Source organism: Bos taurus, chromosome 6, assembly GCF_002263795.3.
Source record: "Bos taurus isolate L1 Dominette 01449 registration number 42190680 breed Hereford chromosome 6, ARS-UCD2.0, whole genome shotgun sequence".
Classification (NCBI taxonomy): domain Eukaryota; kingdom Metazoa; phylum Chordata; class Mammalia; order Artiodactyla; family Bovidae; genus Bos; species Bos taurus.
Genome location: NC_037333.1, coordinates 101,530,087 through 101,557,375, shown reverse-complemented (window position 1 = coordinate 101,557,375; position 27,289 = coordinate 101,530,087). Strand labels below are relative to the sequence as shown.

Sequence of the window (27,289 nt, the reverse complement as noted above, 5' to 3'; positions counted from 1 at the left end):
CTTTCTGCATATAACTCTACAGAATAAGGAAACTGTCAAAATGGCCAATAAGGAAACTTTTTTCAATATCTACAAAAACAGGAAAGAGAATAGTCTTTAATCCTGTTTGTCCTGTTGTACAAACTTTACAAGTTTTTTTCTCTAATGCAAAAAAAAAAAAAAAAAAAACCCACCCAAAAAACCAAAATATCACAAAAACTAAAAAGCAAAACAAAAATCAAACCAGTAAAGATTTGGCTTCTGAAATGAGAAAATGGACAGACTGACTATATTAAGCAAGAGACACTTCGCCCTTTAACAATTCTGCTGGGTAGCACAGGAAATTACTGCTGTTGCAACAATTCTGTGAGGTGGATACCATGGCTATTCCATAGTACATATGAGGACCGGAATTACATAAACTGCCGAAGATCACACGGCCAGTAAATTGTGCAGTTGGGATGTGAACTCAAGTGCTATGATTTCATCTGAAAATGGGGGTTGCCGAGTTAACATATATATAACAGTCTTTGAACATGTGCCTGGCACATAATAATTGCTTAATAAACATTACTCATTAGTATCAAAACAGATTAGAGAGAGATTCCATTGAAAGAAATACCAAAAAATGAGCTGGAGTTTTCAGTCTTTCTGGCAGTTCAAGGATGGAAATTTCATAAAGGAGAGTGTATGCTGCATTTACAAGTATACTAGCCACTAGCCTGAGATGGGCTTACCCTACAGATGCAGAAAGAAAATTCAAGTTCTTTGATCTTCAAATATCTACTACAAAGGAAAAATTTAAGAGAGGAAAAAGGCAATGTTTGCTGTTTTTGGTAAGTAAACATGCTGAAACTCCCTTAAAATTCAGATAAGGAAAAGAGACAATTCTGGAACCCTTCCATATTCTAAGGGCTTTCATTTCTTAGGAAGAGTGGAAAGACAGCAATAGGAAGAAACCCAAGATTCAATTTCTGTCACAATATCACATTTCTATCAATATATTCCTAAACATCTTTTCTAACATCTCAGATTATTACATTTGGATGAAGCAGAGCTTTTCTAAGAGTAATGCTAGTGGTGAGAAGATGTCTGCAGCTAAATTTTAGAAAACTGAATTTCACAGCAAGTAAGTTGTTCCTGCTGTTCAGTCGCTACACACGCTAAGTCGCTTCAGTCATGTCTGACTCTTTGTGACCCTATGGACCGCAGCCCACCAGGCTCCTCTGTCCATGGGATTCTCCAGGCAAGAACACTGCAGTGGGTAGCTATGCTGTCCTCCAGGGGATGTTCCTGACCTAGGGATTGAATCCGCATCCCTTCTGTCTCCTGCACTGGCAGGCAGATTCTTACCACTAGAATCACCTGCTAAGTCATGTTCAGATCCCTGGGATTTCACGGACTGTAGCACACCAGGCTCTTCTGTCCTCCACTGTTTTCTGGAGTTTGCTCAAATTCACATCAATTGAGTCTGCAATGCTATCTAACCATCTCATCCTCTGCCACCCTCTTTCTCCTTTGGCCTTCAATCTTTCCTAGCATCAGATGCTGGGTCTTTCCCAGTATCTAGCTTCAGCTTCACCTACCACCACTTTCCCTACAAGGGCTTCCCTCATAGCTCAGTCGGTAAGAGAGTCTGCTGGCAGTGCAGGAGACCTGGGTTCGATTCCTGGGTCGGAAGGATCCCCTGGAGAAGGAAATGGCAACCCACTCCAGTATTCCTGCCTGGAGAATCCCCATGGACAGAGGCGCCTGGCAGACTACACCCCATGGGGTCACAAGAGTCGGACACGACTTAGTGACTAAACCACCACCACCGCCACCAACTTCAGCTTCAGCATCAGTCCTTCCAATGAGTATTCAGGATTGATTTCCTTTAGGATGGACTGGTTTGATTTCCTTGCAGTCCAAGGACTCTCAAGAGTCTTCTCCAACATAATTCAAAAGCATCAATTCTTCAGCACTCAGCCTTTTTTATGGTCCGACTCTCATATCCATATGTGACTACTGGAAGAATCATAGCTTTGACTACACAGACCTTTGTCAGCAAAGTGATGTGTCCGCTTTTTAATATGCTGTCTACATTTGTCATAGCTTTTCTTCCGAGGAGCAAGTGTCTTTTATGGCTGTAGTCACTGTCTGCAGTGATTTTGGAGCCCAAGAAAAGAAAATCTGTCACTGCTTCCACCTTCTCTTTTATTTGCTATGAAATGATGGAACCAGCTGCCATGATCTTAGCTTTATTAAATGCTGAGTTTCAAGCCAGCTTTTTCACTTTCCTCTTTCACCCTCATCAAGGCTCTGTTTTAAATTCTCTTTCAATGTTCCTGCTTAGGTCATGGAGAAAGTTCCAGTTTAGTAGTAGTTAGTTTGTTTTATTTGCTAATCTCCCCTTTCAACAAATACAGACATGTCCTAAGCATGGAGCACTGCTGCATAGGCAGGCCACTCTATTATAGCTTGTACTTAATGACATTATTATGTTTTCAGGTTTCAAAATGATATTGACTTTTCCACTTAGTCTCTATTGGCAGGACATTTTACTGGTTTTCCATTTAAGAAAATAATACAGATTTAAGATTTCATTTTTTAAACAAATTCAAACATAAAAATGAGATATTTAAAAATATTAAGTAAAGAGCATTAGGATATGACAAAGATTATGATGGTAGTACTCAAATGAATACAGCACAGGAAACACAAGCTTAAACAAATTCTGTTCTTAAGGAAAAATTGACGACTTAGATGGTTCAGTTAATGGGCTCATTAACACTTATGGGTTATCTGTGTAGGAGAACAGAGCAAAAACTTTCTAGAACCTCTTTCTCCAGATTTCATGACTCATAACTAAAGTTCAGAACCTCCTGTCTAAACAGTCAACATTGCTGACATTATGAAACAAACTATGCTGCTGCTGCTGCTAAGTCGCTTCAGTCATGTCCGACTCTGTGTGACCCCATAGATGGCAGCCCACCAGGCTCCCCCGTCCCTGGGATTCTCCAGGCAAGAACACTGGAGTGGGTTGCCATTTCCTTCTCCAGTGCATGAAAGTGAAAAGTGAAAGTGAAGTCGCTCAGTTGTGCCTGACTCTAGTGACCCCATGGACTGCAGCCTACCAGGCTCCTCTGCCCATGGGATTTTCCAGGTAAGAGTACTGGAGTGGGTTGCCATTTCCTTCTCCAATGCATGAAAGTGAAAAGTGAAAGGGAAGTCGCTCAGTCGTGTCTGACTCCCAGCGACCCCATGGACTGCAGCCTACCAGGCTCCTCCGTCCATGGGATTTTCCAGGCAAGAGTACTGGAGTGGGGTGCCATTGCCTTCTCTGACATAAACTATACCTCAATTAAATTCAATATTACAATTACATCACAAAATAGCTATTTATATACATGTTATATTTCCCTATATAACAGAATTTTTACAAGATGCTTTCCCCTAAATCACTGGATAACTCTATCCTCTTTAGTGGGTCCAAATCCAGGCAGAGCAGTTTCCCTTCTGGGAATCACAGAAAGAACTGAGGTGAGGCTCACAAAAGAAAGAGATGGTGAATTTCACTGGAACTGAACTGGCCTTATCGTGCAGGTAAGAGGTAATTCTTCCTAATTATCCCTTGTGTCCAAGGCAAAGGTAAAGAAATGGGAGAGGAAGAACCTGAAAGCGGCTCCTCCATATTTAATGTCACTCTGGAATTCCCGCCACTCCTTCCTAAATATGTAAGACATGTATCTGGGATTTCCTCAAAATTAAAGAAAAACAGGGGTTCAGCATAGAAAGAGTGCATGGTAAAGGCAATGGGGCATCTTGAATTTTCATTTAATGCTTTGGAAACTATTGGCAGAAAAAAATGACATACTATGTACTCTTTGAATTCTTCATTGATTCAAATAATAACAGAATTACGTAACCTGAAGCACTAATAATATATATTAAATCTTTCAGTTCCTATCTTTGTTTCTATCACACATTGTACTCCTGCTTCCCTTCACACCTAATGTTTCTGAGCCTAGGTCTTTCCAGGGTTCACTGGGACAAAATGAGTCTACCCTTTTCTATATTTCTATCTATACAGCTCAGTTGGTAAAGAATCTGCCTGCAATGCAGGAGACCCTGGTTCAATTCCTGGGTTGGGAAGATCCCTGGAGAAGGGATAGGCCACCCATTCTAGTATTCTTGGGCTTCCCTTGTGGCTCAGCTGGTGAAGAATCTGCCCACAATGTAGAAGACATGGGTTCGATCCATGGGTTGGGAAGATCCCTGGAGAAGGGAAAGGCTACCCACTGCAGTATTCTGGCCTGGAGAATTCCATGGACTGTACAGTCCATGGGGTCGCAAAGAGTTGGACACGACTGAGCAACTTTCACTTTCACTTTTCTATATTGCTCATTTTCTGAGCCTGATTTCTTCTACTTTGCTTCCTCAGGTGCCTTTGCTCCAAGGATCATTTTTAAAAATTTTAACTTTTTCTAGAAACAGATGCCCCCTCATCCGTTCTCCTCTTTATTGTGCACACGTGCTTAGTCGCTTCAGTCATGTCCAACTCTTTGGGACGCTACGGCCTGTAGCTGGCCATATGGACTGTAGCCCGCCAGGCTCCTCTGTCCATGGGATTCTCCAGGCAAGAACACTGGAGTAGGTTGCTGTGCCCTCCTCCAGGGGACCTTCCCGATCCAGGGATGGAACCCACGTTTCTTACATCTCCTGCATTAGTAGGCCGGTTCTTCACCACTAGCACTGCCTAGGAAGCCCTTTAACATTTTAATTTCTTTACTATCATTTAAGCAGAGACTTAAGATATTAAGTTGACAAATATGTTCAACCTTCTTAAACTGGATGTAATTTACACACAAATTGCATTCTCATTTTAGGAAAAGTACACAGACTTAATTATCACAGGGCAAAGAATAAAAAAGTATTTTGAAAAAAAATTTTAAGGGCATTAATGTCCATGTTGCCAAATTCAATGATCCTCGTCTTATACTCTCTCAGGACTTCCCTGGTGTCTCAGACGGTAAAGCGCCCGTCTACAATGCAGGAGACCTGGGTTTGATCCCTGGGTCGGGAAGATCCCCTGGAGAAGGAAATGGCAATCCACTCCAGTACTATTGCCTGGAAAATCCCATGGACAGAGGAGCTTGGTGGGCTACAGTCCATGGGGTTGCAAAGAGTTGGACACGACTGAGCGGCTTCACTTTCACATACTCTCTCTAATAGGCATCAGTTCAGTTCAGTTGTTCAGTCATGTCTGACTCTTATATAGCCATGTTATTTATCAAATAAAAAACTAAACTTCATCTACTAAACCTCTCCTCCAGCATTCTCCATTTTGAAATGGAACTGAGCCAATTACTCAGGCCACAAACTTTGGAGTCACCTGACTTCAATCTTTCCCTCATATCCCATATCCAATCAGTTACAAAATCCTATTGGCCCTTCTTTCAAAATATATCTTGACTATATCTGATAACTTTCAAGACTTCTACTGGTTCCTCTATATTGTTTAGAACAGTGCTGTCCAGCAGAACTTTCTGTGATGATGGCTATATCTTAACATTTATGCTTCCCAGTATGAAAAAGTCAACTGCCACATGTGACCACTGAGCCCTTGAAATGTGGCCAGTGCACAAGAGGAACTGAGTTTTTATTTACTTTATTTTTAAAGTAAATATTGGCCATTCTGCTTTTAGAATTTCTCCTATTTAGGTAAGTTTACTTTTATTATTAATCATGTCATTAACTACTATTAATAAAATTTTTTGATGTGGACCAGTCCTTTGGACAGCAAGGAGATCAAACCAATCAACCCAAAAGGAAATCAACCCTGAATATTCATTGGAAGGACTGATGCTGAAGCTGAAGTTCCAATACTTTGGCCACCTGATGCAAAAAGCCAACTCACTGGAAAAGACACTGATGCTGGGAAAGATTGAGGGCAGAAGGAAAAGCAGGCAACAGAGGATGAGAGGGTTGGATGGCATCACTGATTCAATGAACATGAGTTTGAGCAAACTCTGGGAGATAGTGAAGGATAGGGAAGCCTGGTGGGCTGCAGTCCATGGGGTTGCAAAGAGTTGGACACAACTTGCTGACTGAATAACAACTAAAATACATGTTAGCATTAACATGCAGTTCAGTAGGATATTTGAATTTGTTCGTGAATAATAAACTGGATGACAATCTCTTACTTCCACAAGTAATTAAATCTTAAGTAAACAGGGCAATTATATTCCTAACAGATTTCTTTCTTCATTCAAAAATGAATAATTTTAAAGTCTGTTTATGAAGAACATTTCAACTTTCTTAAACCTACACCTACATTTTAGCAGTCTATTGTCAGAGGCATTTCCAAAATCAACAATCCCTTATTGGAATTTCATTCATTAAAGGACTGTTCTGTTTTAATCCATGGCCAACATAGCACATGGTCAGGAATGGTGGCTCAGACAGTAAAGAATCTGCCTGCAATGCAGGAGACTTGAGTTCAATCCCTGGGTAGGGAAGATACCCCAGAGAAGGGAATAGCAACCCACTCCAGGATTCTTGCCTGGAAAATCCCATAAACAGAGGAGCCTGGAGGCCTACAGTCCACGGGGTCGCAAAGAGTTGGACACGGCTGAGCACCTAACAACATACTACAACCGTCATATTAGGAAATGAATTATGATGACTTTTGTTCCACTGTAAAATCCCAAAGTGATTACATTTATCCGATAATTCCAACTGATTTTTCACTTGAATTGACTATTTAATTGACCATGGCAGAAGTATTCTGTCAATCATGAAGGAAATTCATAAATGTCAAACCAAAAAATAACAACTTCACTGAGAAAAGATGAACGTTCTTATGGTAAATAAGGTGACTCTTTTTGAAAAAGAATATCAATTGGAAAATCAACTATATAATAGTGTAGACAAAGACTCTTGCGTGAAAAGAAATTTGCAATATTACAACAATAAGCAACTCTTTAAACTAACGGATCCTGTGTGATTCCCTTGGGAGAGGACTCTTAGACGTTTGCCCCTGGTTTCTTCCAGGCTTTGTCTCATTGCCTTTTTCCCCTTTGTGGATTTTGCTTTGCACCCTTTTGTTGTGACCAATCTATTCTGTTGAGTCCTGTGAGCTGTCCGAATACAGCATGGAACTTACATCGTGGGAACGCCCAACACATTAGCCAGTGAGGTATCTACAGGCAATATCTGGAATTGTGGCAGCTATATTTATGGCAAATACTGGAGTATAAGCCTTAAGGATTCGAGATAACATTCAGACGAACAGCAGGCTGAAAAAACAACTCCACGAACCTTATAAAATGCACGACTGAGCCACTGAACAAACCTTTGAACCTTCTACCTTATGTTTGCGTGCATGCTCAGTCACTTCAGTCATGACTCTTTGTGACCCCGTGGACTGTTGCCAGCCAGGTTCCTCTGTCCACGGGATTCTCCAGGCAAGAATACTGGAGAGGGTTGCCATTTCCTCCTCCAGGGGATCTTCCCAAGCCAGGGATTGAACCAGCATCTCCTGCACTGAAGGTGGATTCTTTACCCACTGAGCCACCTGGGAAACCCCCACCTTATATTTAGCATTTTTAAATAAATCATCATTTGTAAGGGAAAGAATCTATGTAAGTACTATTCCAAGCGTTCTAAAGAACTGCTTAGGTAAAAGTAAAATAGAGTTATCTGAAGACATTACTCTTGGGAGGTTTTAAATTTTAATTTCTCCAGGAAAGCACAAAATAAATGCATCATTGTCATTTTTTTTTGCCTGAAAGAACTTCTGGGGGAATCCAACAGTAAGGTTTGAGAGGGCCTATATTTCAGTAGATTTCATTGTCCCTTTCAAGTTGCTGAATTTTCTGGCATAAAATCATCGATAATATTCATTTATTATTCTTTCATTAAGTGCAGAATCTGTTCCAATGCCACCTCTCTCATTCCTTACATCAGCAGTTAGTGTCTTCTCTTTTTCCTGATCAGTCTGGCTAGAAGTTTATACATTTACTTGGTTTTTTCAAAGAACCAACTTTAAGTTTCTCTGATTTCCAATCATCCTGTTTTTCCTTTCTGTTTGTTGGATTTTTCCTCTGACCTTCATACTTTCCTTTCTTCTACTTAGTTTACTACTATTTACTACTTTGCTTCTTTTTCTATGAGAAACCTGGTCTGAGACATATTTTCTTGTCTGTGGTTGGTATTTAATGCTATAAAATTTCCCCCAAGTTTTGCTTTAGGAGCTTACATGCCATGCATTTTTATATACCGTGTCATCATTTTTATCCCCAATAATATACTTTCTCATTTCCTCTTTGAGCCATGGATTATCTAGCAGTGTGTTAGTTTTCAACTTCTTGAGAATTTCCCAGACATTTTTATGACTTGAATACATTTAAATGCATTAAAACTTGTTTTGTGACCCAGAATATGAACTATCTTGGTGATTATTCTATGCGCACTAGAAAAGAATGTGTTGGTTCTCCTGTTTTTGGGCGGTGTGCTCTATAAATGTTAAGTTAGTTGATTATGTTGTTAAAGTCTTCTGTATCTTACTGATTTTCTACAGGCACACCTCACTTTATTGAACCTTGCTTTATTTATTACACTTCAGATTTTGAATTTTTACAAATTGAAAGTTTTTGGCAATCCTGTATCAAGCAAGTTCATTATTTTTTAATTAAGTACATTGTTTTTAAGACATAATACTATTGCTTTTAGTAGACTACAGTTAGTGTAAACATAACTTTTTTAAGTTCTGGAAAACCAAAGAAATTGTGTGGCTCACTTTATTGTGGTGCTCTGAAACTGGGTCCACAGTATCTCCAAGGTACATTTGTACTTATTTTGTCAGCTCCTGAAAGAGACATATTGATCTGTAGCTACAGTTGTGGGTTTGTCAATTTTCACTTGTTCTGTTTTTGCTTTGAGTATTTGGAAGCTCTGTTATTAGCTGCATAAATGTTTAGAACTGTTATATTTTCTTAATGAATGGATCCTGTTGTCATTATGAAATGGTATTTTTTCAACCTGGTAACATTCTTTGTCCTGAGATGCACTCTGTCTGATACTAGTATAGCCAATTTTCTTTTAATCAGTAGTAACATGGTATATCTTTTCCATCCTTTCACTTTTTTTTTTTTTTTTCCGCTACATTGCACAACTTACAGGATCTTAGTTCCCTGACTAGGGACTGAACCCAGGCCACAGCAGTGAATGTGCCAAGTCCTAAACACTGACCCCTCAGGGAATTCCCATCCTTTAATCAATTAAGAATGGATTTAAAAATCAAGACCAGATTGTAGCAATGTGACAAGCTCTGCCTTTTAACTGGGGTGTTTTAACTATTTACATTCAATGTGATTATTAATATAGTTGGATTTATTGTTTTGCTATTTTAAAAACATTTGTCCCGCCTGTTTTCCTGCTCACCTTTTTTTTTCTTTTCTTGCCTTTGGATTAACAACAGTTTTCATGATTCCATTTTATCTTTTGTTAGCTTGTAGTTATAACTTTTTGTTATTTTCATCTCTGCTATACACACATATAGTACACATCTTTGACTTATCCCAAACTATCTTCAGAAGGTATTATACCATTTCATAAGAAGCCACAACGTATACAGACCCTCAAAGAACACAGGGGTTAGGGGCACTGATCTTCTATGCAGTTGAAAATCAGTGTATAATTTACAGTCAACCCCTCATATATGTAGTTCCCCCATATCCATGGACTCAACCAACCACAGATCACACAGCACTATAACACTGCTGGAAAAAATCTGCATGTAAGTAGACCCATGCAGTTCAAACTTGTGTTATTCAAGGGTCAACTGTCTTTCATTGTCCCACTCTCAACCTGTGGGCCAAAGCCATGCGTTTTACTTTTACATGTATTTAACTTCCACGGTGAAAAAAGTGAAAATGTTAGTTGCTAGTCATGTCCAACTCTTTGAGACCCCATGGACTGCAGCTGGCTAGGCTCCTCTGTTCATGGAATTCTCCAGGCAAGAATACTGGAGTGGATAGCCATTCCCTTCTCCAGGGATCGAACCCAGGTCTCTCACATAGCAGGCAGACTCCTTACTGTCTGAGCCACCAGGGAAATCTCATACTACAACGTCCATACTATTATTATTTTGTTTAAAATAAATTATCTCTTTAAAAAAAGTTTACTACACATAATAAAAGCACATTAAAAAGTACCACTCTTTATCCATAGGTATTTTTAAACCATTCTCCTGTGCCCTAATCACTGTTATTACTAGCACAAGTCAAATTAGTTTTTCTTCTGGCTAGCTGACCTTGCAAGTAAAGTGTTAAAATATTACAACTGTTATTTAAAAATGAAAGAGAAAATTTATTTAAATAACTTGAGCCTGTAACCCAGCCAACTGGTGAGAGCTACTTGAAGTGATGCAAGAGCTGGCTGCCTGAACAGAGAGGTTCATCACCTCCCTTCCGTAACTCCAGAGGGCACATTCTGAACTATGTGAAGCTGAAAACAAGACATCTGAACTCCCTGGCTCCCACATCTGTGTAAATTTTACATTAAAAAATATTAGAGTCAAAAGTGCCACCTTAGGGCTTCCCTGGCGGTCCAGTGGTTAAGAATTCACCTGTCAGTGCAGGGGACCCAGGTTCAAGCCCTGCTCAGGGAACTAAGATCCCCCATGCTGTGGAGCAACTAGTCCGGCACACCACAACTGCCGAGCCTGCCTGCCACCGCTAGAGAGAAGCCTGTGGGTCACAACGACGAGCCTGCCTGCTGCAACCAAGACCCGATGCAGCCGAATGAACATAAATGAAATTTAAGAACAGTGCCGCCTTGAGTGCCCTTGACCATCTAACTGGAAATAATCGGTGATACATACATAAAGAATTGATGCAGTCTTCCAAACTGTCTGCCGCCTCTCTATTCCTTCCCCCTTGACTCCTTCCTCATCCTCTTTGACCTGTGATCACATGTTCTATACTCTTTGCTCCTTCCCTGGGAAGGCAGTGTAGGAAAATGGTGAAGTATCTAGGCTTTAGAGTCAGAATGAATTTAAATTCCTGCTCATTCACTTAACAGTTGTGTGATCCTGGACACGTTATTTCAGCCTCCTAACAAGCTACTTTCCTCAAGGTAACAACAATGGTACTTAATTAAAGGACTATCAGATGGATTAAATGAAAAATGATATAAAACTTCTTGCCCACAGTAAGTGGCCAAAATATGTTAGCCATTATTATTTCATTTTTGCATTTTGGGATTCTTATATAGAACGGGCCTATGAATCTATTTTTCTCAGCCTTTTATAGATTACCTTTAAAACACTTTTAAATAACAGGAAAAATACCGTATATATTTACCAGTGTATTTAGCATTTTATTTTCTATCCATTTGGTATCACTTGGCCTCTCTGCCTGGGGAACTTCATTCTTTGATCTCCTGGTGATCAATTCTTTCAGCTATTTTATCTCTGAAAAAAGTCTTTATTTAACCTCAATTTTGAAAGATTTTCATTGAGTAGAAAATTCTAGGTTGACAGTTTCTTTCGATACTTTAAAGACATTGCTACACTGTCTTCCTGTCTGCATTGGTCTGTAACAAGAAATGTATTGTCACACTTCTCCTTATTTCTCTCTGTTTCTCTGGTTGCTGTTAAGACTGCCTCTTTCTCATGTTTTGAACAGTTTGAATACGATGTGCCTTGGTGCAATTTTCTTCGTGTTCCTCATGCTCGGGCTTCATTAAGACTCTGAACCTGCGTGTGTACAGCTTTCAGCGAATTTGGAAGTTTCAGCCATAATTTATTCAAGTGCCTTTTTCATCATGGCCTTCTCTCCTCTAGGGACTCAAATTTCATGTATATTAGGCCACCTCAAGTTATCTCACAATCGATGCTGTGTTAATTTAAAAAACTATTTTCCTTTTTGTGTTTCACTTGGAATGATTTTTATACTGGTATGTCTTCAAGTTTACTAATCTTTTCTTCTGTAACGTTTAACCTGCCATTAATCCCATCCCTGTATTTTTCATCTCGGACATTCTAGTTTTCATATTGAGAAGTTCAGTGTGTTCCTGCTAACTTTTGCATATATGGAATAGTTATAAAAACTATTTTAATGTACTTTTCTGCTGTTCTAACCTCTGTGTGCAGTCTAATCTATTTACTTTGTCATTACAGGTCATATTTTCCTGCTTCTTTACAAGCCTGGAAATTTTTGATTGAATGCCAAATATTGTGAATTTCATCTTGTTGGATACTGAATGTATTTATACATATTCTTGAGTTTTGCTTAGGGATGAAGTTAAATTACTTGAAAACTTGTAAATTTGATCCTTTCAGGTCTAACTTTTAAGATGTGTTAGTTTGGCCCAGAGCAATGCAGGTCTAGGGCTCGTTTGGTGGGGCGAGTTCTTCTGTGTACCCTATCTAATACCCTATGAACCCTGAGGTCTTCCAGTCTGGTTTGTGGGAACAGGCACGATTCCCAGCCCTGCCAGCATCCTCAAGTACTGTTCCTTTTCTTCCTTCTGTGTGGTTCCTCTACAGTCCTTCAGTTTCCTCACACGCGTGTGTTTAGAGTACTCGGCCGAACACTCAAAGAGGACCCTCTGCAGGGCCCTCTGTAGGAACCCTTCTGGGGTTCTCTCTGCTCTGTTCTCAGCTTACTACTCTGTCCTGTTAACTCTGGTTGCCTTAGTCTCCTCAGGCTTTCAGCAGTAAGTGCTGAATTCAGGGTGTATACCATTTTGCACCTGGTTTCCCACCCCTGCACCACAGCCTAGAAACTCTCTCAAGTTATAACCTGAGCAATCCGAAGGTTCACCTTAGTTCTCTCTCTCGTGGATATCACTGTCTCTCACTGCCTGATGTCCAGTGACTTAAAAATAGTTGTTTCCAGCATTTTCTTTGTTTTTTAGCTGGTGTGGACAGAATCGTGTCCCTGTTACTGCATCTTGGCTAGAAGCGGAAGTTTTGCCGCTTTATTATGCTTGTTTCTCTGTACTGAGCCACTGTAAACGGCATCTCAGTTCAACCATCCCTCCTGATGGCTTGGGGTCAAATCTTTCATGGTTACGAGCTTGCCCCCCCAGATTGCCTCTGTGTGAGTCTTTTCACTGCTGGCCTTAAAGGCAGTCATTCTTCTGTTTAAAAAGCACATTTGAAAGAAACAGTACTAAGGCTATGGAATTTTAATGCTATAGTGAAGAATGTCTAGAAGTTTGTGCAGCTTAAGTCAGTCACAGAATGATTTTCATTCTGCAGAGTTTCTATACGAAGGATTTCTTTCATAATTCTTGCAAATGAAAAGCACATTCATGGGAAGAGCATGAAGATACTGGATGTGCAGGCAGGCGAAGGAAGAAGGACAGACTTTGAGAAAGAAAGGGATTGAGAACTAAATTTTTCTAAGAAACATCATGGAACCAAGTCTCTGATACATTTACACAGACACTGTCCTTGACACATTTTAGAAAACAGTCTTATTCTTTCCTTTCTTCCTAAGCAAAAATCCAATATTTATATAACTAATATGTTAAAGTGAAATATTAATCAAGGCAGACAACTGGAAGCATTATCATCATTATTATCCCTTAATAAATGTCAAAACACAATATGGCAAGTTCATACTAATGTAAGGTAGTTAAAAGAATCCAGGGCACGGGTGGCATACCGTGGCCCATGGGCTTTATTTGGCCTGCAGACTTGGGTTTTGCCTGGAGAGCAATGGCCCAGACCATATTTTCCAAAGTGTGAAATTGTGCCAGTATTTGTACATTGGAAAATTTCACAAATTAGAGAAATGTCATATAAAAATCTTGGGAGAAAAGGAGATGGGGCAGAACTCCAGGTGGGGAGCAGATGTCCACGTTAGCTACAGTCTGAGCCCTTTCGTTCATCACAATATCTATCATTCATTATTGTCTTCCTCTCCCCCTCAACTATCTCTGACCCTTCTTGTCCCTACAGGTATGGAGGCTAGTGATACCTACTGAAGGGTATGTATAACATTATCCCAACAAATTAACTTATATTTTTTAACTTATAAAACAAATGTATAAAAGCATGGAGAAAATGTTTTTTTTTTAAAGGTGGAAGATAGGATTCCTAAAAAGATACAATAAAAAGCATATTTATTTTCCACCAATTTTAGGAAAGCTGTATGTGGAGTATGTTTTAAAACTATAAATTCCTGGGGGTCTAGGAAGCATCCCAAAATGTTTATTTTAACCAATTCATAAGATAATTCAGATACAGCTTGCATTTAGAAACTACAATCTACCCTATCTTTTGCCTATGTTTCAAAAGGTACACATAAAAGACAGCATAATTACAAAGAGCTATAACAATGTTATCAAAAAGTATGCTCTTACTTTTTCTGCCAATGCACTCTAAGCAGGTAATAAATTTGAACTTTGGGTATAAAGTAAGAGTCCATATACAGTCCATATATAGTCTTCAGTTTTCATGCATTAACCAAGAAAACCAGAAGAATAAGTGAATTTCTATATACCAAACATTTCTATATACTAGGGTTTCTTTATAACTCAATGCTCCATAAAAGAACTGAAATACATTTAAGTTGCCCTTCAACTGCAAAACGATCCAACTTCAGCTGTACCAAATATTTATCAACCAAATATTTATCAAGAAAATGTCCAACTTAACAAACAAAACAGTATATTAATGGTAAAACATTCAACTTTGCTTTTACTACTAACAGATTTCTAACCGGTAACAAAAGAATGGAGATAAACTGGTCAAAAATGTGAGACATGATTGACTAATGAGGTAATTGGGGGCAGGGAGAAAATAAAAAAAAAATAAAGGTGAACTGTTAAATATATAAAAAAGGAAGACTTTCTATAAATTATTTTCAAAAGCACAGAACTTTTCAGCATACTAAGAGGGTACATGTAAAGCTTCCCGTTGAGGAAAACTTATTGGTATATCATTCACAATGTTTCCTCCTGGCTCTGACGACATTACTGAAAATGAAGGTTGCAGCAAAGCACCTCAAGAGGGGACCTGGAGACAGGACTAGAAAGATGACTGACTTTTTAATGTTTGTACTTTTCAATCTTGTTCAATACGCACGTTTTGCCTACTCTGAAAAATAAGATACTTAAAAATAATAAAACACACTTTACCTGCTACCGTAATGAAAACCTGTGGAGCAACAAAACTTTTCACTGAGTGAAAAACTGCATGATCATCTAACTGTTTGCATGACGATGCTATGGGATTCTTAAGTGGGAAAAAAGCCATGAAAACAGTTAAGGGAAAGGGTGAATAGAGATTTTATGTTTCAAAGAACTCCAGGATATAAATTCCACTTCTCCAAATAAAGCAAATGTCAATCAATTTATATTGCAAATGAATTTTAAAACTGTATGATAAACTAAAATTTAGAAATTTTGGAGTTCTCTTATCTCCCTTCTACAGCACCACATACAAGGCATGCAAGCCTACTGAAAGAGTCAATTCAAAGGAGAAGAAAAGAAACTTTGTTAGCAGTCACCAAGAGTTTGGGGCTCTGGAAACACAGCTGTCAACCAAACCAAAGGACAATTTTTAAATGCACTAAGAATGGAATGGAGAGCGGGTCATAAACTATTCTTAATGATCACACCTTAATAAGATCCTTACTTCTAACCTTAAACTAAAAGTTACAAATATTTTCACTATTAAAATTATCTAGTGAGTAGGTCAGGAAGATCCCTTGGAAGAGGAAATGGCAATTCACTCCAATATTCTTGCCTGGAGAATCCCATGGACAGAGGAGCCTGGTGGGCTACAGTCCATGCGGTCACAAGAGTCGGACATGACTTAGCAACTTAACAACAACAACAGATGATACACCATGCTGGCTCCCAGATAATAAAAATGTCTCCAAGACAGATCAATCTCTACCCAAGTGAACCCTTTGATTGAGCCACACTTTCTTAAAACTTGTACTGTATTGATTGTTTTGTAATATAATGGTTTCCTATCTTTATTATTTGCTCTTTTTTTTAAACCTAGATTTTAATTTTTTTGGTAGGAACCATTTTCCTTTCCTTTTTTAGTATTTCTCAATGCTGCTGTTGTTTAAGTTGCTAAGTCATGGCTGACTCTCTTGAGACTGTAGCCCACTAGGCTCCTCTGTCCATGGTATTTCCCAGGCAAGAATACTAGAGTGGGTTACCACTTTCTTCTCCAGGGGTTCTTCCCAATCCAGGGATCAAACCTGTGTCTCCTGCACTGACAAGGAGATTCTTTACCACTAAGCCACCAGGGAAGCCCATTCCTCAATATACCAAAAATAATTCCACACACAGAGTAGTCAGTCAAATGCTTTACAGCTATATAATTAGTTAAGAAACAAAAGACCATTACAACAAAAATTTATATTACTTGAAAGACATTTTAAATTGCTGCTATTTTAACTATCGTCAAATAATTCTGCGGGTATTTTTTCTACCATTTTCCATAGTTTTCTCATATTCAAGGTGACATGGCAGGTTTGCCCATTTTATTTCCCTTAAGATGTCAATCATTTTAGCTTTAAAGTGACCTATGTGTAGTTACTACGTCTAAAAAGATCTTGCTTGGAATACATCTGATAACCAAAGCATAGTCAGTGACCTAATCAAAATATACTTCTGAGGCTAAAATCTGCGTGGATAAAGAGATAAGCCATGCTTTTTCTCAGTATAATGAATCATATTTCTTAGTAGTTTGCTATTTTGTCCAATATATACAGATGCAAAGGGTGGTAAAAGGTAAAGAATTCTTATTAACTGAATCAATTGGGCTGTGCCCAACCAATTTATGTATGTAAAGCTCATACATAAATTGTATGAGCTCAGGAATAAAGCTCATGGAACTTCCTGAGGTAGATATTATTTCCATTTTATAGATCAAACAGATTGGATAAATCACTTATCCAAAATGACTCTAATTACTAAAAGATCTAAAATACATACCAAGGACCACCTAAATTTAAAATCTGTGCTCTTTCTACTATACTATGCTTCCAAATTTGTTTGAATGTGAACAGCAAATTATGACACAGCCTAGATTTAGTTTTCACAAAAGCTAAACATTTAAGAATGAACATAAATATATTAATTTTGTCCTGTTAAAAGTTAGCAGTAACTTAGTTTAATATTTCAATGGTAGGTTAAATAATAAAAATTGTGTGAATGATTCATATTTATTACAAGGAATTAAGTATCAAACCACACAAAGTATAAAATACTAAACAATCTCTGTGAACTAGCCTCCACAGACAGTAAATCCAGTTTTTAATTATTTTCTAGGCCAAGGCACTTTAATTAGCATAATAGATGTGTTGGCTATCAAGCGATAAGTTAGTAAAACCAGTATTCACCCCAAAACCTAGCATAGGACCTATAATTTATCCATACATACTACAACCAAATTCCATTAAGCTGGAAACAAATGGAGATCAGGTGTTAGGAAATCTGAAGAAAACAATCATTGAATCCCCAATATCTACTCTCTTCAGTTGTCAGGTTGGGGACAGCCAAGTGCCCAGCAAAAAACAATTCCCAGCATCTCATGATGTACAGCATTGGGTAAGGAATTCAAGAAAATTTTTTGAAAAGATCTGACTCAGCTGGCAGGCACACTCACCTTTTGTTATTTTTGCCATTTCCTCCATTTCTTCCATATTTTGTCTAACTAGAAGGACAACATTTTTAACAGAATGCCAGCAGCCATTCTGTCACCAAGAGGGCGTCGTGAGGATGAAAGCCATATTATAAGGAGGTAGAGAAGAAAAAAAAGATGTCTGGGTTCATTGCCATTTCTTGAAACAGTCATCCAGCAGCTCTGGAGTACTATGCCAAGATTTTATGTTACAGAAAAAAAAAAAAAATCCCAACCTTCTTTAGGTCACTGTTATGCCACGTCTCTGTACTAGCAACCCAATGCAATTTCTAATTGGAAGAAGCAAAACAGTTCATTGCAGTGGTCTTGGATAGGGCAAGCACACAGAATATTTCCCAAATCAGTGCCCCTGTTACGAGAGATGCATTATGAACTCTGCAGTTAAATTGTCAAAGAAATGAAAATGATAAACAGTTGACCATCTGTAACCACAGGTTCCACAACCACAGATTCAACCAACCTCAGATGGAAAATATTTGGGGGGAAAAACATTTCAGAAAGTTCCAAAAAGCAAAATTTGAATCTGCTGCATGCTGGCAACTATTCACACAGGATTTATATAGTATTTACAATGATTTACACAGTACTTACATTGTATTAGATATGATAAGTAATTTAGAGGTGATTTAGAGTATGTGGGGGGATTTGCATAGGTAATATGCAAATGCTATGCCATTTTACATAAGGGACTTGACTAGCCACAGCTTTTATATCCTTATGGGTCCTGGTATCAATCCCCTGGAGAATAGTAAGGGACAACTGTACATGTTATTATCTTGGAGATTCATAAGGTATATTAGAATATCAAAGGGTCTAAAAGTGCACACAATAACAGGATGAATGTCCAGTAATACTTACTCAAGAATTTTATGTTATGTTACAAAATGCTTACTCCTAAGGGCATAACAACATGTTGTTCAGTCACTAAGTTGTGTCCAACTCTTTGTGACTCCATGACTGCAACAATATCTCTGTTTGTGTGACTGTGGACAATTCACATATCTGAGAGTGTTAACTTTCAAAATAGACACTTTGGGAGAATAGATACCTTCGGCTTCAAACACAGTATTATCAGAGACATTTCTGGGACCCTCCTTTCTGGACTTTCCTATAGCTCAGATGGTAAAGAATCTGCCTGCAATGCAGGAGACCCAGGTTCGATCCCTGGGTCAGGAAGATCCCCTGGAGAAGGAAACGGCAATCCACTCCAGTATTCTTGCCCAGAGAATCTCACAGACAGAAGAGCCTGGCGGGCTACAGTCCATGGGGTCACAAAGAGTCGGACACGACTAAGTGACTAACACACACATTATCAGAGACATTTCTAGGACTCTCCTTTCTAATCATGTTTACAGTCTCATTTAAAAAATTGCTCCTTTTACTTTATAATCATTTCCCAATTTACTTGAAATTAGTATATCCTCCTTAATCATTCACCTTACTAGAATATGAATGTGTTATTTAATTGAATCAAATCTATTCTCAAAGAAGACATATGCCACATGTCACATGATCTAAAAAGTAACTCCAAAACAGGAGATGTAGGATTCTGAAAGTGAGTAGTTTACAGACTTCCATGGTGGTCCAGTGATTAGGACTCTGTGCTTTGACTTGCATGGCCCAAGTTCAATCCCTGGTCAAGAAACTAAGATTTCACAAGCTGTAAGCCATGGCAAAAAAAAAAAAAGAGTAGTCTGAAGAGAATGACATTTATTTTCACAAGTTCCACCAAGTGTGTGAAAGTTAGGCACAGGTAACATATATCAAGTCCAAATAATGTGTGGAAGAAACAGAAACATGTAACCCAAGGAACAAGCAACCTAAAGAAGGTTGAAACAAAAAAAAACACATTTAAGTTCATATATTACCTTTACCCAATGTTTAAAAAAAAAAACTGTTATAAGTAAAATGTAAATGTATCAAAAATAATAATCTAATATTTATTAAATACCCGTATGCATTAGGTGAGAACCCCATGGAGCCTGCTGTGCTGCAGTCCATGAGGCTGCAGAGTCCGACATGACTTAGTGACTGAACAACAACATGTATTAGGTACTGCTTTGTTGCTCTACATGTTCTAATGAATTAATCATTTAATCCTTACCACAAACCTATAAAAGAGGCTTAGCTATAATCCTTATTTTGTAGATGGAAAAAAGTGAAAATTTGCACAAGGCCATAGAGCCTGTATATGAGAGTCAGAAATTAAAACCCAGGCAGCGTGGCTCCAGAGTCCATGGTCGAAATTCTGTGCTATACTCTCTCTAAACCAAAGAGGAATGGTCAACATCAAGTACAACTGCATCTAAAAACAATTTATGTCTATTCAAGTCAGTACCCAGATGTTTGTAAGGTTTTCACGTATCATTTCATTTTTATCTTCACAACTCTTCTGTGTCAATATATCCTGTCAATCGGCTGGTTTGCTTGGCATGATCTCAGATGATCAAATATATGTGGGCACAGACTATTCCATTTATCAGCTAACTTGGAAATGTGACCTCTGTGTATCACCAGTGGCTAGCAGAGTGCCTGGCAGAGGCACTTACTGAACTTAATGTAATGTACACTTACTGTACTCAATGTATACTTACTGAATACAGAACAACTAAAAAGGAAGCAGGTCACCACAATAAGGTTATCACTCCAGATCCATCACTGTTGCTATTTGAAAAACACTCAACTGGCTTGGTCCATCAACAGTGATTCTTTAAAATCCCTTTAGATGGAACAATATCATCTGTTTTTAAGTTAAACCCCAGGACCTCAATACAGCCTTAAAATACCTTTGAATTTAGACAAAGTCTTGAAGCACAAACAGAAAGATTTAGGCGAATTCTTTTTTTAAAAAAAATATAGCTCTGCTTTGTCTTTAGTTACACAAGTATATGTGATCACATTAATATGTTTTCTTTTATTTAAAAACTGAAAATTTCCATTAAATTTTAATAATGGAAAACAATACAGTCTAGATTTCTTTGTAAGTGTAAGAATTGCATAACAATGAACACTGAAGTATGTGTTGACCTGAATTATAACTGAAATAGCAATACTGCCATGTATTAAGTAATAACACATATCCTACTTATTATTTATTTTTATATACCTCAAAGCACTGCCAGGATTTCAAAGTTCTGATTGAACTCAATTGAATGGTATATAACCACAGAACAGTTTTAGATAGTTTACATTTGATAATCAAATACTCCTAAATTATATTTATTATATATTTTAAATTTTTTATCAGTTTTTTAATCTAAAATGTTTTTATTTTTTTTTAACTCAAGTATAGCTGATCAGTTTTTTTTTTTTAATGAAACATCTATTTCAGCTTTCATGAAGTACAGCTACAAGGATACATTTTAGCTTTTGTAAATTTTCATACAGTACCTAGAAAATTGATATATGTTACATCTGAATCATTGTCTGAAGTTCATTCCTTCACTTCTAGAAACTAGCCATAAGAGTAAAATCAAAATAGACTGTGTGAAGAATGACTTTAATCAATAGTGCATTCAAATAATCCTACGAAATTATACCTCAAAGCCAAGAATATGAAAGACTCTGGCCGGGGGAATAAATTTATCATTCAAAATCTTATGATAAGGGAAACTCCTGGGTCAAAATACTGATTATTTCTTCACTTCAGCACTATATATTGCAGAGAGGTATTTGACTACACAATGACCTAAAATAAGTAATCCCTTAATAGTTTAAATGCTTATTTTAGAAATTACATTTTTCTAGAAAAAGTGTCTAAAACCCTAAGACAATAAGGAAAACTGACTTTTTTTTACGGTGGGGGGGAGGGCGGTGTGCAGCTGAGATGAACTATGAGTACAGTTTCCTCTAAGTTGAGCCTCAGTGTTTAACAAGTGACAAATACCACTAAAACTGATGACGTAGTGTTAGCTTTAAAACATCTCAAACTGCTTAGGAACCTCGTTTTTGTTAAAGGGGATGCTTTCTTGTGGGAAGAAAAAGTCTCTGGTGCATGTTCATGTTAAAACTAAAGATGATTCTCTGTTGGAAAATTCAATCATATCATATGACAACGAAGAGACTTCATTTGCAAAAGAAAAAAAAGAACCTCCCCCAGAAAGAAAAACCTTGAATCAAATTCCAGCACTTAGGCTGAACTGATGAATTTCTGTTTCCTGAATCTATTTAGATTCGGAGCATACTGATATAAATGACAAATATAAGGACATTCAAGTTCCTCTTCTCGGTTAACTTGGAAAGAACACCTCACAGCTAGGTACAAGAAACTGAAGAAAGAGGAAATATAAGCATCAAAAATGTGGTATTTCTCCTTAAAAAAACTATCAAAAATAATACTATATATACTTTCAATTATAAATCTGACAGAAAAGACTATATATATGTCACATATATCTCATTTCAAAGGAGAAACTGGAATATAAATTTTAAAATCTCTAGGTTAATACAGAACTTTCTATGGTGACAGAAATGTTCCATAGCCGAGCTGTTCGATACAGCGGCTACTGAGCCAAAAGTAGCTGCTGAATCCTTAAAATTTGGTTAGTGAGGGGAGGGAGTTTAGGATTAGCAGATGCAAACTATTATAGGATGGATAAACAAGAAGGAATGATAATTTATATTCGTGATAAACCATAATGGGAAAAAAATGAAAAATATATATACAACTGAGTCACTCTGCTGTACGGCAGAAACTAAACACAACATTGTAAATCAACTATATCTCAATAAAATGGTTTAAAAAAATTCTTCAGTGAAATAAGGAACTGAACTTTAAATGATACCTAATTAATTTAAAGTTAACAACATGTGCAGCTTTAAGGAACTGGAGGGAAACATTTACACCTTACATTCTGATTCAAATAGTAAAAAGCCTGTAGATGTGTATATACACAGAGACGTAAGTTTATTTTCTTTAAATTCTTGTGATTTATGTAGAGGAAAGTACATAATGTAACAATATTGGTGCTACATTTTTGAGAATCGAATTTTCTATGCTAACCTTCTAGAGAGGACTAGAATATTGGTTCACAAGTTGGCTCCACATTGTAATTTCTTAGGGAGCTTCCAAAAATATGTTTGTCTGGGTCCTAACCCCAAAGATTCTAGTTTAATTGGTCTGAGTTGAGTCCTGGGCATTAAGATTTTTAAAAGCCACCCAGGTGACTCTATCATGCAGCCAGAGTATCACTAAACTAGAAAGAAACTAAGAAACTGTCTATTAAGCACAGATGCAGTATACAACCAAAGACATTTATTTGCTGGTAGGCAAGAGGGCCTTTTGGCAACCCAGATTCAAGTTCACTCTGAGGACTATGGTGAGTTACATGTTCTAAACATTCAGGAATAATTTCGGTGTACCAACATAAGTTTTGCTATTACTGAATGTTTTCAAATATGTAAAAGAGATTAAAAAAGGAGGAAATAAACTACTGTCAATTTGCACTTGCCACTTTTATATATATTATTAATTTCATTCTCAAAATACTATGAGAAGTAGGTATTATTAAATTACAGATGTGGAAAATAAAAGATGTTCCCGAGGATTTGGACACATGTTTCTCAAACAGTAAAGTACACATTCTTTACAGTACAGCAGAATTCTCTCTGAGGAAGTCTGTTTCAATAAATTCTCATACTGGAATCAAAGAAAGAAAAATAAAAAGCAGGATTCAGTGGTGGAGCACAGGCTAAGGCAAACCTCCTTAAACAGGTGCTTAGATCAGCTCCTGTATTTCCTAAGCAAACCCTGGGGAAAAAAACATGTGCATCGGTGCTTCAACTCCCCACCAGTCTCTGCACTAGACCACACAGGAGTTGCTATCCTTCTACCTTAAGAAGTTAAATAACTGGTCTCCTTCTGCCTCACAAGCTGTTAGCTACTGTCATCCAGCCTTCATACAGGCCGCGCAGTCACAGGGCCTCCTGTCACTAAACAGGAATAAGACAGGGGTTTTCATTTTGCCCCCTAGACTCACAGGATGACTGGAACTCTTCCTCATAGAGCAGTTTACAGACAAGTTTTTTAACTTTTTATTTTGTATTGGAGTATAGCCCATTAACAATGTTGTGACAGTTTCAGGTGGAAAGCAAAGGGACTCAGCCACACAAATACATGTATCCATTCTCCCCCAAACTCCCCACCTATCCAGGCTGCCACATAACACTGAGCAGAATTCCCTGTGTTACATGTGTTACACAGTAGAACCATGTTGGTTATCCATTTTAAATATAGCATGTGTACATGTCCATCCCAAACTTCCTAACCATCCCTTCCCCCATCCTTTTCCCTGCAACCTTTAAGTTCGGCCTCTCAGTCTGTCAACTACAGACCACGGTTTTGATGTGACATACCTACGAGTCTGTCATGGGATTTCCTGGGCAACAACAAATTTACACTGACTATGTAACTTTTAATTTAACTTAGACCATTTAATGTTCTATCATAATTTGCTCTTTAAAAGCTTTTTAAATGCAGTTCCTGGGTTGTTCTTAAGTTTCAAATTAAGAAAAGCTGTCAGTGGAAAAAATGGGAAAGAGCCCAAGAGACCCTCACCCTTCCCCATCAGCACTAACTCTTCAGTCCTGAGACCAGATATCCTTTCTCCTTTTTCAGGCCCCAGCCTTGCAAAGAGACATCAACTCAAATGAGTAACACCTGGTTACATCAGAGGCCTGACAGGAGAAAACCTTCAACTCACTCTTCTAATTCATGGCACAGACTTCTCCCAAAGCATATTCCAAAATAAGAAAATGTTGATAGGAGTTAACTCCTAGATGCACAGGCTTGAGGTCTAACTGTTTCCTTTCGATTTCAATTGGTATTAATTACAATTCAGTTGCACCACAAAAGTGTTTTGTAGTCTATTTAAAAATTACAAACTCTTGTTCAAAAAAAATAAAAAGGAAGCAGCAGCAGGAGCTTATCCCCAATAATCCCTTTCTCTAGGAAGTCTGGCCTGGGCAATAAGATGAGCTAAAAAAATACATACTCAACTGATACAGAAGAAGTTACAATGTTCCTCATCCCATCCCTGACCTACTAAAGTAGAATAAAGCAAGGATTTGACCTGTTCTTCTTAATTAAAAAAAACAAAACATAAATTCCATTCAAGACTGATGTCTATCATTTACTGAAAACAACTGATTAGCTAATTTTCACATTCACTTTTCATTTGAGGCATGCCTCCAGAAAAAATAATGTAGGTTTTAAAACTTTTGATCCCATCATAGTATCTAAGTCCGTCCTTGCAATTGACACTGGTTTTTACGGTTTGTGTATATGTGTTACTTGTGACATGACAAGCTATCTATAAATATTTTAAAATGCTGGTAATCACTCTCCTAAAAATAAGTGGGCTTCTCATGCAAGTAAAAGTTTTGGTGGAACAAATGTTAATCCAAGACAAACTACATAAGAGCTAAAAATAAGTTCTTGTAAAAGTGAAACACACTACAAATTAGTTCCTTTTCTTAATAACTAACCTAGATGTTTCTTCTATTTAATTTCTGCTTCCATTCTGCCATCTCCCCCACACATACTCCCACAAAGCCGCTAGAACATCAAAGTCAGAACACAAAGTTATTATGAAAAACGTAAACTAATCTAAAACTGGATCGTAAAGCAGTCCACTAGCCTCTGTACGAATTTACTGAATCAATACATACAAGAACTTACTGATGCCGATGATAATACAAAAAATAATCTGTATCATAGCACAACACAAGCGAGCAATGAGCATGAAGCAAGTTTTCACGTTGATCCTGCCAACCCAGTCATTAAGAATTTGGGAAAATACCAAAGCTTGTTTCAAAATACAATAACTTCTTTCCTCCCCCCCCCCCCATCCCCCAATCCTTTAGTAACCTCTGTAGATCTAAATTTTAATATCATTTAAATTAGTTACCTGCGCCCGTCAACCCACAGATCAGGTGTCCTACATTTTGTTTAGGTCCCCGCCTTGAAAACAAACCCGATTGCCCCATTTTCTGAGAGGTAAACTCAGCTCCAGGAAGCTCCCTATGAAGTCACCGCGTTTGTTGTTTCAAAGATGCAATTAAACGAAAATGACACAGGCTGTCGAACAGATGAGCTGCCCAAGTGCGTGGAGGAGTCTATCATCTCTGTGTAAGGCCAACGAAAACTGTATTGCTGTAAATCTATTTTAGTGGTAATATTTCTCCCAGTTCGTCCTTCTCCAATATACTTATAATACAGGGAAATTAAACTTCGTAAAAACTTTCTTGCCTCTACCGAACTTTAGCTTCCCAGCTTTCGGTACTACAGCATCTTGCAATGAGCAAAGGCGGGGGCGCGGGGGGCGCGGGTGCGGGGAGAGGGTGGTTAACTCCAGAACGCGGAGAAGAGCAATAAAAGAGCTTGCATCGGGCAGTGTCCGTCCCTCTGCTCTCTGTTCCCCACCACCCCACCCCCTCTTCTTCGAACCCTCACATATACACATTCTTCTGGGCGGCCTCTAACCACACCATGTCCACAATCATTTACAGAAATGAGAAACAGACTCCGGGAGCCCTTCCCTCAGCACGCACAGAGCTGGAGTAGCACGATGCGGGTAATGTCACTCTCGATTGCCCCACAATCTCTGTACTCATCCCCTCTGGGGTTTAATTCCCAAGGATCCGACTTTCCTCCGCCGAGGAGGCGGATCTACCTAATTCACAATCAAACAGCATCTCATCCTTCCTACCCTCCCCCGCCACCCCACCCCCACCCCCACCCTAACACACCACCAAAGAAAAGTTCCTTCCACCAGGGCCATAGAGAGGTTGATTTTGAGAAGCTGGAGCAAAAAAAAAAAAAACACAGAGAGAGGGAGGAATAGAGAGCGCGGCGCACTTTGTTTGGCACTTTGCGCCCCTCCAGCCCAGCGCCCAGGACAGCGCACGTCCTTACCCGCTCGTCCCGAGACCCGGTCCGGCTACTGACGCGTGGGGCAAGGGCAGCGGGGACGCGGCGTCGAGGCGGGCCGCGGGCAGCCGCCGCGGGCGCCGAAAGCCACCACCTCCTCTCCCCCAAGCGGCTGCGGGCGCTGGCCGAAGAAGCTGGAGAAGGAGCCTGGGGAGGGGGAGAAGAGAAGCAGCATCTCCTCCTCCTCCACGCCTCCGAAACACCGCTCCAGCGGCGACCCCGGCCGACCGCCAGACCCTGGAGCGCTCGCGCACCCTCGGCTGCCCCGCGCGCCTCCAAGGGCTTCCCCAAACCCTCCGGAGCGAGGCCGCTCAACTCAGGCCGCCGGCTCCGAGCGCTGCCGAGATATGCCTGAGGCAGACCGGGAAGCCGGGGAGCGCTGCCCGCCCGCCACGACGGTCTCTCGGGGCGGTAATCCCAGTGTGTCACCCTTGCCGCGCCGCGGCTGCGGGAGCTCCCGACTCCTCTCGGGCTCCACCTCTGGCGCTCGCCTGGCTCCGCCCCAGTCCCTGTCAATCAACCCTCTTCGGACTTCTGAAGCCCCGCGGATCTCCGACCAAGCCATCCCCTCGACCTCATTGGCCCGACGGCCACTCAGCCCCGCCCCCTCCCTAGAGACGAGGTCGCCGGGGAGACCGGCGCCCAGGTTCCTATGACAACCGGTGCCTTGGGCCTGGCTTTTCGAGAACTTCTGGCTTGCCAGAAGCTCAGGTTGA

At 39.1% G+C, this 27,289-nt stretch overlaps 1 protein-coding gene across 1 annotated transcript in view; it reads right to left on the bottom strand.

Moving 5' to 3' along the window:
* The window catches only part of PTPN13 (protein tyrosine phosphatase non-receptor type 13), a gene marked incomplete at its 3' end in the record, with an annotated part of 193,595 nt that extends 167,657 nt beyond the window's left edge, over window positions 1–25,938 (bottom strand). Inside the window, 1 exon segment of the mRNA NM_174590.3 lies at window positions 25,552–25,938. Coding sequence (NP_777015.2) covers window positions 25,552–25,630 — 79 coding nt within the window.
* Between the last annotated feature and the right edge of the window lie 1,351 nt (window positions 25,939–27,289).